The sequence below is a fragment of the Calonectris borealis genome, chromosome 3 (assembly GCF_964195595.1).
Source record: "Calonectris borealis chromosome 3, bCalBor7.hap1.2, whole genome shotgun sequence".
NCBI lineage: Eukaryota > Metazoa > Chordata > Aves > Procellariiformes > Procellariidae > Calonectris > Calonectris borealis.
Genome location: NC_134314.1, coordinates 114,356,944 through 114,373,874, shown reverse-complemented (window position 1 = coordinate 114,373,874; position 16,931 = coordinate 114,356,944). Strand labels below are relative to the sequence as shown.

Below are 16,931 nucleotides of genomic sequence, written 5' to 3'. Positions count from 1 at the left end.
GCATCTGCCTTTCACTCTGAGCCTGCACAGAGACACTCGGTGTCAAGGGAGAACTCCAGCCCCACACAAAACTGCCCTAGTTAGGACAGAGATTATCATAGCAATTTATTTAGTGCCCATAGCTGCAACCACCTGCCCCATGAACATGCCCACATGTGAGCCACAGCGGCAGAGAAAGCCCTTTGCAGTATTCATGCAATCTTACATTTAATCCTTAACAGGGGAAATCTCTAACTTGCCTTTCTTCAAGCAAGACCTACCTGGAGGAGTAAGCTGGCCCTATCCAAGCTATCGCATCCCATGCCATGCTCCTAAATTGCCTCTGGTCATCACAGCCTCTCTCCCACCCTCAGTTTCCCCATCCAACACAGCATATTACCCTCTCCTTGATGCCCTTTATTCCTCCTCAGAAAGGCTGAGGGATCCTCACTCTCGCTACTGGGCAGACTGGGTGCCTGAGCCCAGGTACTGGAGGGATCCACGTTGCACAGATGTGTGCATATATATGTGTATAGATAGATAGATATTCTCAGTACTGGACCGCCATCCTGCTCAGACTGAGAGAGGAGCAGGATGAGGCTGCTGGTGCTGTCTGCGTTTGTTGAGTGCTCTGAGTGTCCTTCTGTGATCTGTGTGGCCAGCCATGTATATATGTAAATACGTGGTGTGCACAGTGTATACGCGTGCTCCGTGTGTGTGTGCCTCCTGGGAGTGAATCTTCAGCCTCGCTGCTGGTTGGACCTGCGGGCATGGAGCGGCAGCAGCTTCGCCCCTCTTGGGCTGCTGGATCTGGCATGACATATTTTCCTCTAACGGACTCTACCTCTGTGTCTAATGAACATGCAGTTTACTGGGCTTGTGTCTGTTGCTCATGGACAGAACCACGCTGCTCAGCCCAGGGAGACCAGTGTGCACAGCACTGCTCCCTCCCCCCGGGGCAGACCCACCTCCAGGTTAGTATCAGTCCTGTCTACAGACCTGCCAAGGTCACACGCAGGCAGCCCCTGCCCCAGCCCCCTGAGTGGACAAGGTGCGAAAGCCGTCAGCTAAAAGTGATCAGTGTAGGCCATGCTCCTTAGACCTAGGCTCAAGTATAGATGCAAGTCAAAGCACAAGATATGTATGTCTGAAGAGCCATATGCAAGTACAAGACAGTTGTCTTGTGGTAGCTAAAAATACGGTGTCATTTGATGATCCTGAAGTGCTTATCCTTGCAAGCTCTGTGTTTTAACAGGAGTGCACACATATGCACTCATAGAGAGAGAGAGTTTGCAAGCAGAGTTGTACGAGCAGTTTGCAAGCAGTGTTCACCCCACATTTTCTTATATAAAACCTTGTTTTCAATGGTTTCAAACTCTGCCAAACTTCAGGCCTGAAAGCTACCATGCCAGTCCTCCACAGCTATTTCTGTGTTACAAATGTGGCTGGAAGAACTCAGCTCTTTCTTTAGGTGAGCACTGAGGAGAAGTCCCAGAGCATACAGCTTGTCCCAGCAAGAAGCTGAGCCCTGTGACACGAGGGTCTGAGAGCCATAGGCACCTAGAGGTGAAGTCATGGACTGCCCCAGCATCAGTCAGGGGACCTGATCCTCTGTGTGAGTCCCTGGCTTAGTCCCCTTCTCGGTAAGACAGAGTTGGCAAAGCCAGACCTTCCACACAGAAGTGAGTGGAGAGGGGGTGATTTCCACCAGCTGAAGAGTTGGCACATCAAGAAATAATAAATATTAACTAAACGGAATCTATATTCATCAGGTATTAAGATTGAAACAGGCTCAGAGAAACCCATATATCATGGCGTCTGCCATCTACCTTGCAGCTTGGACACAGGCTGGTGAGCAGTGGACCTCCCAGGGCCGGGGCTCTCACACAAGGACAACGATCATACCGCTGACCCTTGGCCACCTCAGCAAGACACTGGCACAGAGCTCTGCCGGGAGTATTTCTGCCACAAAACTCCTTAGCAGCTCCATGTGAGGAGGAACTCATTTTGACTTATTTTGACTCATTCCTGACACAAAACGGTTTAGTTGTCCAGAGGTTTTATTCATAACCTTTTACAGCTCAAAGACTACAAAACTTCATCAGAAGGGTGCTTGCATGTGCCTGCACTCACATGCACACACAGAGCCAGATGAAGAACGCAGGGATTTGCTTTTTGAGTGATCAGCACAGACAGCTCAAAGCCTTGCGTGACCGATGGCAGAGATGGCGCTGGGTAGTCCCAGAACACACCTGGTACCCTACATCCAAACTGTGTGACCTAAAGCAACAGCCCAGCTTCAACTCAGGGATTGTATGATTTGGTGTATCCTGGTCCAAGACACCAAAAAAAGGACTTTTTCATATTATATTTAAGGAGGTTAAAGCTCATCTTCTTTTGACAGCTCTTTTGTAATAGTGTTGCTACACGATGCACTGCTGAAAAATCAACAACCTCTCTTGGAAACGGAATAGCCCGCCGTCTGCTTTGCTAGCATTGCTTCAGCAATGCTCGCCAGCACGTCCTGCAAGTATACAGCTTGGCCTGTTACTGCACATATAACAAGTAAAGAAAAATACTCCAGGTTTTAGGTTTTGCCTGTGCCTTTTCATCTCAGATACAAGGGGATGCAGCATCACCAGTACAAACACACGCTCATGGCTGTGCATGTCAACTTCTTTATAATCTGTTATATTCTGTTTTCTGATGGAGAAAAGCAGGGCAAAGAGAAAAAAAAAAACAGGGTGGGCTGGTGGAGCATGGAAAGGTCTTACCAGCACCACCAGCCAGTTTGGTGGAGTGTGGCACATCACACCGCTGTCCCGTCTCATGGTTTTCCCAGTTGAGATGGGGACTATGAGCCACATTTCTAATGAATAAACAACCGGTAACACCTGGCTGTTATTTCCCTGTCCTTTTCAGCAGTGGCTAGGTGTCAAAATCTGACGCAGAAAAGCAAAGAAAGTGAAATACATTCACGCGTGCTGAGCACCTATCTCTGGTCTCTGATAAAGGTAATGTTCATATTGTCTTCTCCCCCCCAGTGGGGACACAAACATTCTCTCTCTCTTCTCCCTGGTGACCACTGAAACGTGACAAAATGCAGTTTTTCAAAACCTCTCTCTCTGAAAACTGGATAGAAAGTAACCAAATGGTTCAGAAATTATGAAGAAAGACAAGCTACTCCTTTGCCTGATCACGTATGCCTCGTGTCTGTATGAAAACTGGAGAAAATCCTTTTACCCAGTGCACAGTCCCTACTTTTCTTTAAAGAATCCGACCGATGGTATTTGGAGCTATGCCCACTCAAGCAATCCATGGGCTGGGGAAATTATTACAGAGCCGTGCATCCCTCGATCACCATGTGAGGGGGGTAATTACGGCACGGAGTAAGCGCAGCAGACGGGAAGCGATTGCTCTCATGCGCTTGGATCGCAGTCTGCTGCCTGGCAGGTCTCACATGCTGCCAGGGAGGAAAGCGGGTTTGGAGGCTATCTGAGCACCTAAGCATGCCGAGAAGCGTCCAGTGGGATTTTTCAGGTGTACGTCTATGCCAGCCTGACACAGCTCCATGGAGGCTGCACGGATGCTGGATGGAGGTGGTGTACATACTCTTGTTTCTGTCTGGCCTGGCTGGCATCTCTCGGACGCTTTGGTGGGGACTTACTGGGGGTGAAGGGCTCCACATGACCATCCACATCCCACAACAGAGCAGGTACAAAGTGAAGCTCATTCACACCAACACAGACTTAGGTCTCTGATAATGAATTTCTTTTTACAGGAGGGAAAGAAATGTGTGCCACGGTATTGCTCTCTTTCCTAAAAATAAACGCAGGGAGAAAAAGAGGATTCAAAAAAACCTTGCAGGATTATCAACCCCCACCAGAAATCCTGACAGGCCCTGATAAATCGTCTGATAGGTTTAATGGTAAACTTGACAAGACAAAAGTTTTTTTTTTTTAACTTCTTTCTCTGACTTATGAAGCTTCAGACTTGCCTACAATCTACAAAGCTAAGAACTTCTGTAAAAATGAAAACTGGGGTACCTGCATGACTCCAGAGGGTGGAGATTTATGAAAAAATAAACATAACGAGGTGGTTTTGATCAGACACTGTTTGTGGAGGAGAGTTTTATGGTGAAAGGCATATGACATTTACATTTTCCTCTGCAAAGCCTTCCCTGCAAACTGCACAAAAACCCCTCTGACTGAGCCCTTCAGACTCAGCTATAAGCTGTTAGGAAAGAGCTAATCCAAAAAATTGCAGGCATAAAAACTCACATGCCCCGTTTGTAGAGAAGTGGAAAACACTGTCTACTGTTAAAAATCAGAGTACTCAGAGATGTTATCCCTCCTGAGAGGTTACCCTAAAGCAGTGGCCTCTGGACAGGCCACCCGAATGCCTTGTGTGCGCAAAGCTCCTGTAGCTGTGACAACTCAGGCGAGAGGGGGACCTGGACACCACTTAGCATGATGCCAGCGTGACCAGGAGGACACCTTGTGCCTGTGAGGCAATGGGAGTCACATCCCGATCTCATGGTCGGAAGAAGCAAGCATGATGGAAGACAGGATAAATGGGAAGAAACAGCGATTTACTGGTAGCTGAGAGAGAGAGCAGCACTGGGCAGCCAGAAGCAGTGGGTGTGAGTCTCTCGTGGGAAGGAAAACACAGATCAAAACAGAAGCAAGTAAATGAGCAAGTATACAACACAGTGATGGCCTCAGGCTCTCTGTTTTATTGAGGGAGGATGATAAGCAGTGACTCTCAGCGTTGCTTGGATTAGGATGATCACCAGGCGATGCCCTACTCGTGAAAATCGTATATCCCAATGGAAAGGAACTGCTTTTGCTTTCACGGAGTGCATTTCTGAATCCACTGCTCCTCCCTGCTAGCTCAGCTAAACCTAAACCTGATGCACGTCTTCGTTTCCACATGCAAGCAGACCCTGCAGATCTGCGCTGTTTGATACAGATGGCCTCCAAGAAGCCCTAAGTCAGCAGCACATTGGCAAGAGCCTTGGTGGAAAAACTAAGTCCCACACAGACCAGAAATAGTCCCTGCAAGGAAGCACATTGCTTTTATGGAGCACAGGGAAAAATAACCTTTCTGTTTGTAAAGAGCATCTCTGAAATCTTACAACATTGATCCTTGTATAATTCTTTCACACCATGACATAGACATATACAGCGTAAATGTACTGCCAGGTGCTGCAGGAATAAACTGAGAGCACCTGTCCCTTTGCACTGAGCTGCACTGCAAATATATCTTCTGCAAATCAAGCCTTCATCTGTAAATGCATTGCACACCTAAAGGAGACCAGGTTTTTAAAAAAAGTTCACCACAAGTACTAAATTCTGGCACAAAGAATTCATCCACCACCTCTGAAGTTCCTACGTTGTTACAATTTTTTCCTAGACTTGGCCTTGTTAGTAGAACTACCCAGGAGACTTTTGAAAACATGAAATTTTCAAGAGCTCAAGCAACTGCAAAAAAAGTCTTGAATGCAAGTGCCAAGTTTTGATCTTTAGTTATAGTTCTGACTTTTGATAAAGGACAGGGAATGTTAGACTACCCTTTTGTATTAACACCAGATCTCAAATGTTATTCAGGAGTTTAAGGTAAAAGATCTATATAAATAGAAATCACATGCTAATAGGATGTAATGTTTTACTAATGTTTTACTACCTCACATATAAAACATCATTCTGAATGATTTATGCTCCCAAGTATGAGTCGATACCGCTGTCGGTGTTAGCTTAGCTAGGTGCAGGATTGTGGTGGTTTATACCAGCTATTTTAGCCAGTTCTCAGCCATGGAAGGTTTTGGCCTTAATTTGAGCTTAATTTTTCCACAGGAAAATGCCAATTTGTTGGACATGGAGTTTTGCGAAGTGCCAGTTTCAGTGAAGGCCGGTGGTTTCTCAGGGCGTGCTGGAGGGGAAGGCAGGCAGCGAAGGTACCTGCCTGGGAACTCAGGGAGCGGACAGACTGACGTGTCTGTGTTGGGACTGGGATGAGCAGGGACTTGAACATCTTTCTGCGAGAGATTTGGGAAAGGAGTTCTCAGCTGATTCAGCTGTTGGAGAGAGCTAAGAGGAGAGATGGGAGGAAAGGAGCATGCAGGGGTGGCGTTATTATTATTACCATTTTTTAGTGGGGAGAGAAGAAAAAATTTCTACTTCCAATGCAAAAACAAAAAGCAGAAGTCAAAATTCATCAGAAACACAGTCCTTCCTCCGGCTGGATTTAGCCACAACTTGCCTTGGTGAATCCAAGGGGTCAATTAACAAAGATTCATTTACTGCCTCTCAACATAATAAAAGCAAAGCACCTGCCTGACCTTTCTTGCTGACAGCTCCTAGATTTAGGCAGTCACATTCAGCAGTTCCCCATCATTATGCTAAACCAAACCAACACCCACGTTTCCATTTTCCAGGGCCTAAATCCTTCAGCACAATATCACCATCTTTCGCTGCCTTCGTGTGAACTTTTCCACCTTCTTTATGCTCCTATCAAGGTAGTAGGGTCTTACGCATTCATGCTGGCCCTGGGATCAGTTCACAGCTATTGTGGATGCCCTGTCCTTTGTACACTGGCTCTCAGCACATTTACCTTCTCAGCCTTACTGATTTTTAGTACTTAATTATGCTGTTTATTTTGCATTTATTGGACTGTGCTGTGCTTTCACTGCTTAGATAAAACCAGCTAGCAATTCCCAGGCCTCCTGAAGGAACACTACTGCAGGAAATTAATGAATGCACTATTTTCCCCAGCACAGAGCAAACACACTGCTAACAGTGACAAACTCTCAACCTTTCCTTGGCTGAAGCATTGGTGAAAAATCCTGCCTAGTCCATGCGTGTGGAGAGACGTGGCCATTGAAACTGCTGATGAATAGCTCTGCCTGAAGGACCAGATGGCAGGATACTAATCTGCGTGCGGATCCCACCTGATGCTTTACTTTTTGCTGTCATCATCATCAGGCAAATCCCTTCACCCAAACTTGAGAAATCAATAGCACTCAAACAAGGAAACTTGTTATTTTCCACTGGACAAACTTTAATTGTCTCAGAGGCTTCCAAGTTCAATGACAGACACTTCATTTAAAGCAAAAAATAGTAGTGCTGTATCTCTTTCTTTGATATTGAGACTAGGATTCTTGACTAGGATTCTTCAGATCTGAAGTGCCTGCTCTGGTTTGACAAATACCCAGCACTGGTAGATGTTTAGAGCAGGCAGATTAGAAAGACAGGCGAGAGGGTGAATTATTTTGGTGCTGTGGAGTACAGACTGTAGATTGCAATAGGCATTGCTACCACCAGCAGATAGAAATGTAAGCGAACGTTTCCTTGCAGTCGCTAATGAGACTTCCAGTGTGACTCCTTTTCTGTCATGTTACATTATCTGCCATGCTGGGAAACTCAATAATTACTTTGCAGGCACTTACGAAGACATACTTGTCGAAACAAATGATGGGGCATGAGGTGATTGTTAGGCACAGGCTGGAAACCAGCAAGCCCATCTCATGAAGGAAACAAACCAGAACACTGTCACTTCTCTGGTAAAAAAATATTTCCATATTAAAATTGGACAAGAAGAACAGACTGAGCAATTTTTCCGGGGGAAAGGAAATGGTTCCTGGAAAGCAAATTTGCTTCTGCAGAACAGAAATTATTTTTCTGCTCCTGGAAGGATATTATCTGGTTTGCTTTTCCAGATGATCAGCTTGGGAACCAATAGATCAGTTTTCCCAATGGGAAATCCAAGTGTTTGAGATAGCAAGGGTGTTTTCCACTCAAAAGTCATGTCCACAGAAAATCCCTAGCTGGACATTGTATAACCTGACATGGAACCTGACCATTGTCAACTAAAACCTAAAATATTTTGTAGACTCCTCCCTCACTGAAATACCTCACAAGACAACCACCACTATCACAACGACATATCAAGGTGGGGAACACACCTGTTTAACTACCCTGGAGAATGTCTTGCCCACATCTGGGTCTTGGTGAACCTTCCTTGCTGGTGTGGGGTGATGGCTACTCCGTGGATGCAAAACTCTGAATTAGCAGGAGACGTTTTAACATTACCTCATGAGACAGGTAAAAGGCAGCGATTCCCAATGGCCAGAAGCAGCAGAGCATGGAGAACACAGTGAGGCCAAGATGATCTCTTGGTGGCATCATCAGGAAATTGTCTTCACTTTCGGTGTCACTTGAGTAATCGCTCTGGAATAGCAACAGAGAGAAATGTAGAGGTGCTGGTTAGTGATATTATTTATCCGTTGTGGTGGGCCAAGGCTGTGATCATCTGCCCATAAAACTCTCCCCAGTCACACCAGGGCAATGCCTCAACATCAAGACAGGCCTCCAGCACTCATGGTAGAAGGCTTCTGGTGACCCACCCTGGAGTCTCTACCATGCAGGGGTCTCTAGACAGGGCCAGCTCTGAGGACACTTGTACCCTATTCATGAGGGCCCATGCACCCATTCTGCTCTGCTGTGGCTCTACAACAATAGGACCACAGGAGTTAGCCTGCCCTCCTGCAGTGTCCACACCAGCCGGTGGCATCCTTCAGAAGGACTTCAGGATTGGGACTGTGGCTGTGGCACATCTCCCTCCCTGCCCTGCTGAAAGGCTCACCAGGGCACTAACGCCCTGTTTTAGCAGCACCCTGACGGGAGGCTGAGAGAACCAAACCCTTATGTCTGCACCAAAATCAAAGAAGAGAGAAGTGGGAGCACGGCTCAGTTGCAGGTTGGGACTGCAGCTGCCCTGTCAGCACCGACACTTGGGGAAGCCACCCCAGCCAGCGTCGCAAAGTCAGTCCTCTTCTTCTCTCCTGCTGCATGCACAGCGCTGGCTAGCAGGTGTCCTCCTTACGAACACCAGGGGAATCTCCATTCCCCAATTATGTCACAGCCTCCATCGCTATTGCATGAACTTGAAAGCAAGAAATGAGAAATGACAAGAGATTTTGGAATCACTGGGGGGAGCTGAAAAGGGCGTATTTTACATGTTCATCTTTCACGAATGAAAGAAAGCGACTCTAGCCAGACAAACCAGGGTGAACCTGGGTGGCGTGGCACTTCGGAAACATAATGTCACATATCTAATGCAGAAGGAGCTGTAAGCATTGGATGCTCTGCATCTCCCAACTCAAATGCCAGTTTTCTGGAAGGTCACTGTTCAGGTGGCCAGGAGAATGTCAGGTAGTAAAAGCTGAAAGAGAAAAAAGCATGAGTTGCTCCAGAAGCAATGGGATGCTGCCAGATTTACAGTGTGTAGGCAGAAGCACCAGCCCACGCGTGTTTCTTAGGTGCCTCATGGTCAAGATGCAGCAACCCTGACCTAGCAGAAGTTTCCTTCACAATGATTACTAGGACTGGTCCACAGGGACCTGACTGCCCCACTGCTGAGCGAGTACAATTCTCCAACAGAGCAGAAGTGGAAGAAACCCTGCTCTCTGGTGGCTTCCTCCTTGCCTGCAGGGAGTCCATGTGCAACAACAGGCACCAAGGCTGTGGTTATTCCAGGCTTTGGAGTTGCAGCTTTGGTGCAAGAAGGGTCCTGCAAAGCTTTTCAACTCACCCTGGGAGCACCTCCAGCCTGAGATGAGGTGGCCAAAAATCTTCTCAAAAAAACCCTTTGCAGTTGCATGTTCTTCACTGATTGTAGGAGAAATGCTGTTAAAAACTCACTGAAAGGAAGACATTTGTGACACGTTTTGAAACTTACCCTTTTGGGCATGGGTTTTGTGTCCCTCTTAGAAACTTAGAAGTCTGTTTAGCAGTTTTTGGCCTTTGGGCCAAAACAACGGCTAAAGTGACATTACTCTACCAGTGAGGTCTAAGTGAGAAACTCCTGAACAGGCTGCTAAGTGGGCAAGACGGGAAAATGAACCCATGTGCAAGAAGGTAAGTTTCTAAACATGCCACTAGTAAGCCACGACTCAGAAGAACCTAGGAAATGCTGGCAGCCTAATGATATTTGAAAGACCTGGCACTGGGCAAAGGGATTGCCTCCCAAGCTGACCCATCTGGGGAACCCACCAGGTGACATGACCCATCGCTGGCTAACATGGAGAGTCTGCTTTGACAGATATTGCTGCCAAGCACCTGCCACAGACCAGAGGGACCTGGGACAGAGAGGTGGGGGGACCAGACGGGTCCCATGCACTGAGATTGCGTGGTGCATGTGAACACCAGCACGCAGAGCACCCCAGCCTGTGTCCGGGAGTCTTGATGCCTCAGCAGAAGTGACAAAGCTCCATTTGACACAAACTCAATAAAATGCCACTTCTCAAGGTGGGATGCTGGTGTACAGTGTTTGAGTTTGGTGACTTCCCTTTCTGCTTTAATTTTCAGAACAGGCCATGTAAGTCATTTTTAATACCAATAATCTCTCCTTTCATGAGTAAGAGAAGAGAGGAGGAGGGAGGAAATCCACAACATTGCTGAAATAGTCTCTTGAAACAGTGCCCTTCCCTGAACTTCATGACAGGTAAGATACAAAAACAAAAATGCTTTTGATTTCCCAGTTCTTGGCAGAGTAGTGTGCTGGCATTGTATCTGTGGAGACTCCCTGTCTGATATTTCAAATTGTCTTTTCTTGCAGATGAAGATGAAATGGGGCAAAGATTCTCTAGATAACTTTGATCAAGTGCTGAACCAGAAAATTATCAGTTACGCTGCTTTCCAAAGAGACTAACCATTCTCAGGGTGGTGGTGTCATGACATCTCAGGGAGCTTCCATGCCGACTGGAGAGGTGGCTCTTAGATTGCAAGAGGATAATTGCAGAAGTTTTCTTAGTTATGCTAACATAAAACCCCTTACTGGGGAAGATTAAGTCACTATAGGCGCATACTAATTGAACAGTAGAGTTATACTGTGAATGCCATTTTGATGGGCGAAGTCCCTGTAGTACACACTGGATCAGATGACCTGACTGTCAATCACCAAGAGTGACAGAATAATTCTGATCAGAAAGCCCTGACCATGTAGGCCAGATATGAACCACAAGGAGGAAAAAAAATCATGTAATCATAAATCACACAAAAAAATCCAACAGCAAAAGGTACCTCTTACCCCTTCCAGCTAAACATTCATTTCTCCAAGCAAACCCTCCTCCCTAATGTTCTCTCTCTTACAACATGATACCCAGCTTTTGACAATTTGGCTACCTAGTTGGCTGCCTTGTCTTGTTCCTGGTTCAGCAAGAGCTGCACCCTGACACTGGAGGAGCTGGACGTTAGGGGTGCTCAGAAGTCAGAATTACTTTCACCAATTACAGTCACTTTGGGTTAGCAGACTAATGCTGCATAATCACTAAAATTCTTGTCCACAGCACCGCTCCATTCATGTTTAACAGCCTCTTTATAAATTTACATGGAACTTTTCACAATTACATCATGATCTCAATAATCTCACTGAAAGCTTTTAACTCTTGCAGAAGTTAGGAAATAGCATAACTAACTAATTTTCAAGGTTTGGGTGGTGAGCAAGACTGCACAGACAAACTTTTCTTTATTTAATGTTAAGCTAGATGAGTTTAACCAATCTGAAATATCAACTGTCGGGTTTTTCTTTCTACAAGTGTACCACCAGTGCATCCTGCAACCAAATAACAAGCAATCAGAAAGAGAACTTGTGCAACCATTAAAACAAATACCTGGCAAAGAGCATCCCTTTCTTGGTTGAGATATTCTGTTCATCAGCAGAGCAAAGATCCCTAATAGTTACTCTCCTAAGAACTCCCAGTTACTCAAGGCTTTTGCTGAGGTGATAAAGACACAATCAAGTTGTTATCCTCTTTGAAAAGAGCTCTTCTATTCTGTCAGTCAGACGACATCACTGTCTTCATGATGCTAGAAAAATCTTAGGATGAAACAAGGCAAAATACATCCTGATGCAGCTGCAACCAACTGAGTGACAAAAGACAGGAGGATCATGGGGTGCCAAGGAACAGCAGCAGCAGGAGCTGACAGCCTCTTCAGGACGTTGAGGGATTCACTCCTTTTCAGAGATGACATCTGGTTCCAGCAGTTTCCACTGCAATTGCACAACCACTTCTAACCACAACAGAGAACATTTACAGAAGGCAGCGCCTTTCCACTGCCAGTCAGGCTCTGTCTTGGAGACACATCTTTGTGCTTTAACGTGAAAGATGTAATCTCAGCAAGGTCCACAGTCCTTCCCCTTGCCAAGCGAGCTGCGCTCTCTGCAGCCCATGTGAGGTGCTGCTGTGAGAACAGATACCTGTGCAAATGGCCCTGTAGCAGAAATGATACATCTCTGAAATTACTGAGTGCACAGTGGGGATTTCCTGCTTCCAATGGATCCTTTGTCGCAAAAGCAGTTATTACAATGACAACAACCCTCCTCATCCTCGCTGATTACTGCTGCGTGTCCCTCACCAATACACTTGGCGTTCAGCTGAGAAGACAACACAGGATAAAGCAATCTCAGCCTCAGTTTATCCACAAGCCTTTTTGTGGCTGTTATGAGGAAGAGGTGCAGACCTCAGCAGTGCAGGCAAGACTGGAGTTATCAGGAGATCAGGCCCCAGAGGACATCTCCTCAGAGCATGAACTCCTGCAGAAAGCACAGTGCCCTGCCCAGATGAATGTTGATTACAGTGAATGACAAAGAAAGCAAACAGCCCTTCCCTTCCCTTCCCTTCCCTTCCCTTCCCTTCCCTTCCCTTCCCTTCCCTTCCCTTCCCTTCCCTTCCCTTCCCTTCCCTTCCCTTCCCTTCCCTTCCCTTCCCTTCCCTTCCCTTCCCTTCCCTTCCCTCCCTTCCTCTTCCCTCCCCTCCCCTCCCCTCCCCTCCCCTTCCCCTCCTCTTCCCCTCCCTGCCCTGCCCTTCCTTTCCTTTCCTGCCCTTTCCTGCCCTGCCCTGCGGGAAAAGGACCTGAAGACAAGGTCTCCCCAGAGGACTAGCTGACACCACCAGAGGGAAGGCTTTCACTGGGTGAACCAGCTGGGATGCCCCCACACAAGATCTTCGACTCTGTCTTATTTATGCATGTTTTTCAATGCTGCACATCTCTGCAGCCCTAAAATGCATTAGGCACAAGCGACGTGGACAGGATATAAGCTGGATTTCTGCAGAAACTGTGGATGCGACAAAGGATGAAGAGGAGAAATGAACTTTGTTGGGTTAAGGGAGGTGTCTACTTCTCAGGCACGGAGTGTGTGGATTTTGCAGCAGCTGAAATTTGGGTGCTAGAAAATCCAACAGGAAGCCTTGACCTCTGTATTCAGGGGGACTGCTTCTGACACTTCCTAAATGACCGTGCAAGAAGTCAGCCTTGAATGTAACCACAAACGTGGCCACCCTGGAGACTGATAGGATGAAGTGGAAACATCGATGAATTTTAGTCCGTGAAATTCAACTAGCTGCTTCAGTTGATAGTAATGCTTCCTTGGCAAATGAGCGCAGAAGGGAGGGTACAGAGAAGAGGATATTTAAGACGGGATACTGAATCACACAGACACCCCATTCCTGAAAGGACCATGGCTTGGGAGCAGGAATCACCCGGCACAGAGCAAGGCTGCCTGTACACAGAGCTGAATGTGGGGTGTGCACTTTGGACTGTGTTTCATGAGGCAGCGACCCCAAGAAGGACCAGTGTTCAGTCAAGAGCAAGCTGAAAATAAACGTCCTCTGTGATGCACCACAGGAGGAATGAACGTGATCCACGGAGAGGGAAGGAAAGGTACAGTGCTACAGACACGTACATAATGGTTCTGGTACCACCATTTCCCAAGTATGTTGGAGAAACCAGGAATCAGAAGGCAGGTACATGTGTCATGCCACAGAAAATCATCTACACAGGAAGAAAGCAGAGAAGCCAGCTTCACTTGTAAGATAAATTTAAGATGCAATTTCTTCACAGTCTGTAAGTGCCTGCATGAGTAGATAATTTCTGATCAGAGACAGCTCTTTCATTTGGCATAAAAACAGAAGAAACCCCAGCGACTGAAAGCAAAACAGATGAAGAGCAGACACAAGGTGCAGATTTTTAACAGAGATGGTGATGAACACTTTTCTGCAGTTGTAATGGATTTTCTATTACACGAAGCCCTTTCTTAAATCGAGGCTATCTATCCCTAAAAGCTACGTGCTTTACCTCAACCGAGACACTATGAGTGAACAGAGGCTCTGCAGACAGCCTGCTGTGGGCTGCCTGCAACACACCAGAGGCTGGACTTGATGGTCACGTAGTCCCTTCCAGTATTAAAACACTAGGCACACTGGAGAAGTCAGACAACAAGGTCTGCTGTGAACCACAGCTGCGAGCAACCTTTAATGGATAATCAGGAAACAGCCCTTTTGGTATTACTCCTTTTTTCCTTCAAAGCAACCAATTCAGCAACATGCACTCACTGCATACTGAACTAATTTCTGGTATGGCCCTGTGGGATCTGCTTCAAATCCAGATGGTCCAGTGGTCTGCTTTTGACAAAGACCAATACATGATGCAAATATAAGATAATATGCGCTCTGTTTCCCTCCACACAATGCCTGTTTCAGTAATGCAGTTAAACATGATGCCCTATTCTGACCAGCACTCTGCATCCCTTTGCTCTTCTGAAAGCAGTCTGAGTTCACCTAAATGCAGCAGACCTCAAAGGCAGCATGCTGGATGGTAGCTCTCCCACCGAGGGCTGTAGTTTGTCACTGCTCTGCCTCAACACACTTACTTGTCACTGAGCAGCACCTGGCTGATGCTTACTTAAGAGGTGATGTCTCCAAAACCTGTAGCCATCATCGATTCTTTGTCCTGGTAATGTATTATTTGTTTATTTTATTTTGCCTGTTTATTTATTTCTTTTTACCATTTTGAGTTTTGCAGTTGCTCCCCTTACATTTTAAAGGTATTTAAAGGATCCATAATCCACTAACCCTGACCTGGTCCAGCTCCTCTTGTTTTCCCAACTCCCCATCTAAATTGCCTTGTCAGTCAAGCAGCCAGCCTTGCAGAATGGGCTCACAGAGGGCTCTCCTTGCTTGGAAAGCTCTTCATATATAACCTTGCAAACCCAAAACGTATCAGGGGCAAAAAATGCAGTTGTCCAAGCCCATTCTTCCTCCTGTCCCCCTGGATTTTGATCATCTTCCTTATGATGTTTTTAGACACCCGCAGCCAGTCTGCCTATAGCTCATCAGTAACTTGCGTTCAACACATTGCCACTGGAAGGGGATTACTGCAGACAGCAATAAACAGATCCATACTAAAATAGCCCAGATGCCAGAGTCTCCTAAACCACACTCTTTCTCTGGGAAAGCAGTAATCACAGCTATAAAGCAAATATCCCTAATGTTTGTGTGAGTAACAGGGACTCACAACAACCCTTTGAATTCGTGGGGAAGGGACACGAGTATCCCAGCACACTCATGCCTTTGCAGGTGGGCCAGCAGCCACCACAGAGAAGTGACGCTCAACAGCTTACGCTGTCAGCTGGTGAGAAGGGTGAAGCTGCGGTGAATGCAGTGCACTTCATCAATGTTATTCTTTGTGACATGGGGCATCACTTTAGGGCTCCCACTCAGAGAGAGGAAGACCTCCACAGTCTGCAGACACAGAGGTTCCTGCCAGGAGGAGCAGAGCAGGTGGTCCCTGCAGAGCAGATGGTCTCAACACTGCCTGTCGAGGAAGATTAGGGAGATACCCCTCTTCACTGAGCCACTTCAGCATGAAGAGTAGCAGTACACCGCCCAAGCTGGGGCAGGTGGGGTGGCCCTTCACGATTGTCCTCTTTTTGCTTCAGAGCTGACACAGCTTCCTTTGCGGTGCAGTCCTTAAAGAAGTGTGCCACATCCCCACCTTCTGCAAATGACAGCGTGCAGATCATGCAGAGCTCCTGCCACTTACGGGCTGGAGCCCAGGGACGTCACTGCATAGCATCAGACCGAAAACTCAGGGAAGTGATGATGACAAAGGGAATCGCTGAGCCCTGGCTGCTATTAACAAGATTCATAGGAGGGCACTTGGAGACTGCTGAAGATGACTTCCCAGCCATGCTCCCTTCACCTAGGGCTGGCTAATAAAGGTTAATATCCCTTGGCAGGGCTCAGTATCTCCAGACTCCAGTGGCTTCTCCTTTAAAAGAGAAAAATAAATCAAATGCAAATGAATTGTAATCACTTTTGTAACCTGTTAATAATGTGCCTGTGAAGGAATCCAGGGACATAAAGTGTGTCCTATGGGGTGAGACCAATGGCCCATTGAGCCCCATGCTCTGCCTCTGACAGCAGCAGCAGGACATGACATAAACCTGGACACTTTGCAGTCCATCCCTTGTGCTCCCTCAGCACCCACAACCGTTGTGTAAGAGGTATTAGAAAGAAAAGCTTTGTCAATTCCTTTTAATATCTGTTTATGGATTCCTTACCCATTAATCTGTCTAATCCCTTTTGAACTTGCTGATCCGTCATAACCTCTTGTGGCAGCAAGTGACCAAGTGTTCACTACCCCATGTGTGAACAATGATTTTCTGTTATCTGTGTTAAGCAAATCTCTTACTAGCTCCCTTAAGTGTCCCCTGCTTCTAATATTGCAGGTTTGGCGAACAGTGGGTCTGCATTCACCTCGTCCTTCACTTCATGGTCTTGTGCAACCGGCTCATACACCCCTTGGCCACCTTCTCTACGAAGTGAAGGTCCCAACCTTTTTCACTGCTTCTTGTAAGGAGGATGCTACTTCCATTTGATCATTATCTTTGCCCTTTTCTATCTCCACAATGAACTTAAGAAGTGGGGACCACAATCGCCCACCCCACTTAAGAAAGTGGATTGCACGGAGCTTTAATACAGTGGCAAAATGCTGCTGGCGCTGTCTTGTTGTCGACACTGCTCTTTAAGATACCCAACATTTTGTTGACTTACTGGCTTGCCCTGCATACTGTTCTGTGGGACTTCACAGCACTGACAATGATTTCTGCAC

General features: G+C 46.7%; 1 protein-coding gene across 1 annotated transcript in view; it reads right to left on the bottom strand.

Annotated features, from left to right (window-relative positions):
• SYNDIG1 (synapse differentiation inducing 1) overlaps positions 1-16,931 on the bottom strand; it is a 68,376-nt gene that overhangs the window by 45,480 nt on the left and 5,965 nt on the right. The window contains exon 2 of the mRNA XM_075148176.1: positions 8,070-8,207. Within this exon, the coding sequence (XP_075004277.1) occupies positions 8,070-8,207 (138 nt within the window). The remainder of the gene's footprint in view (positions 1-8,069; positions 8,208-16,931) is intronic.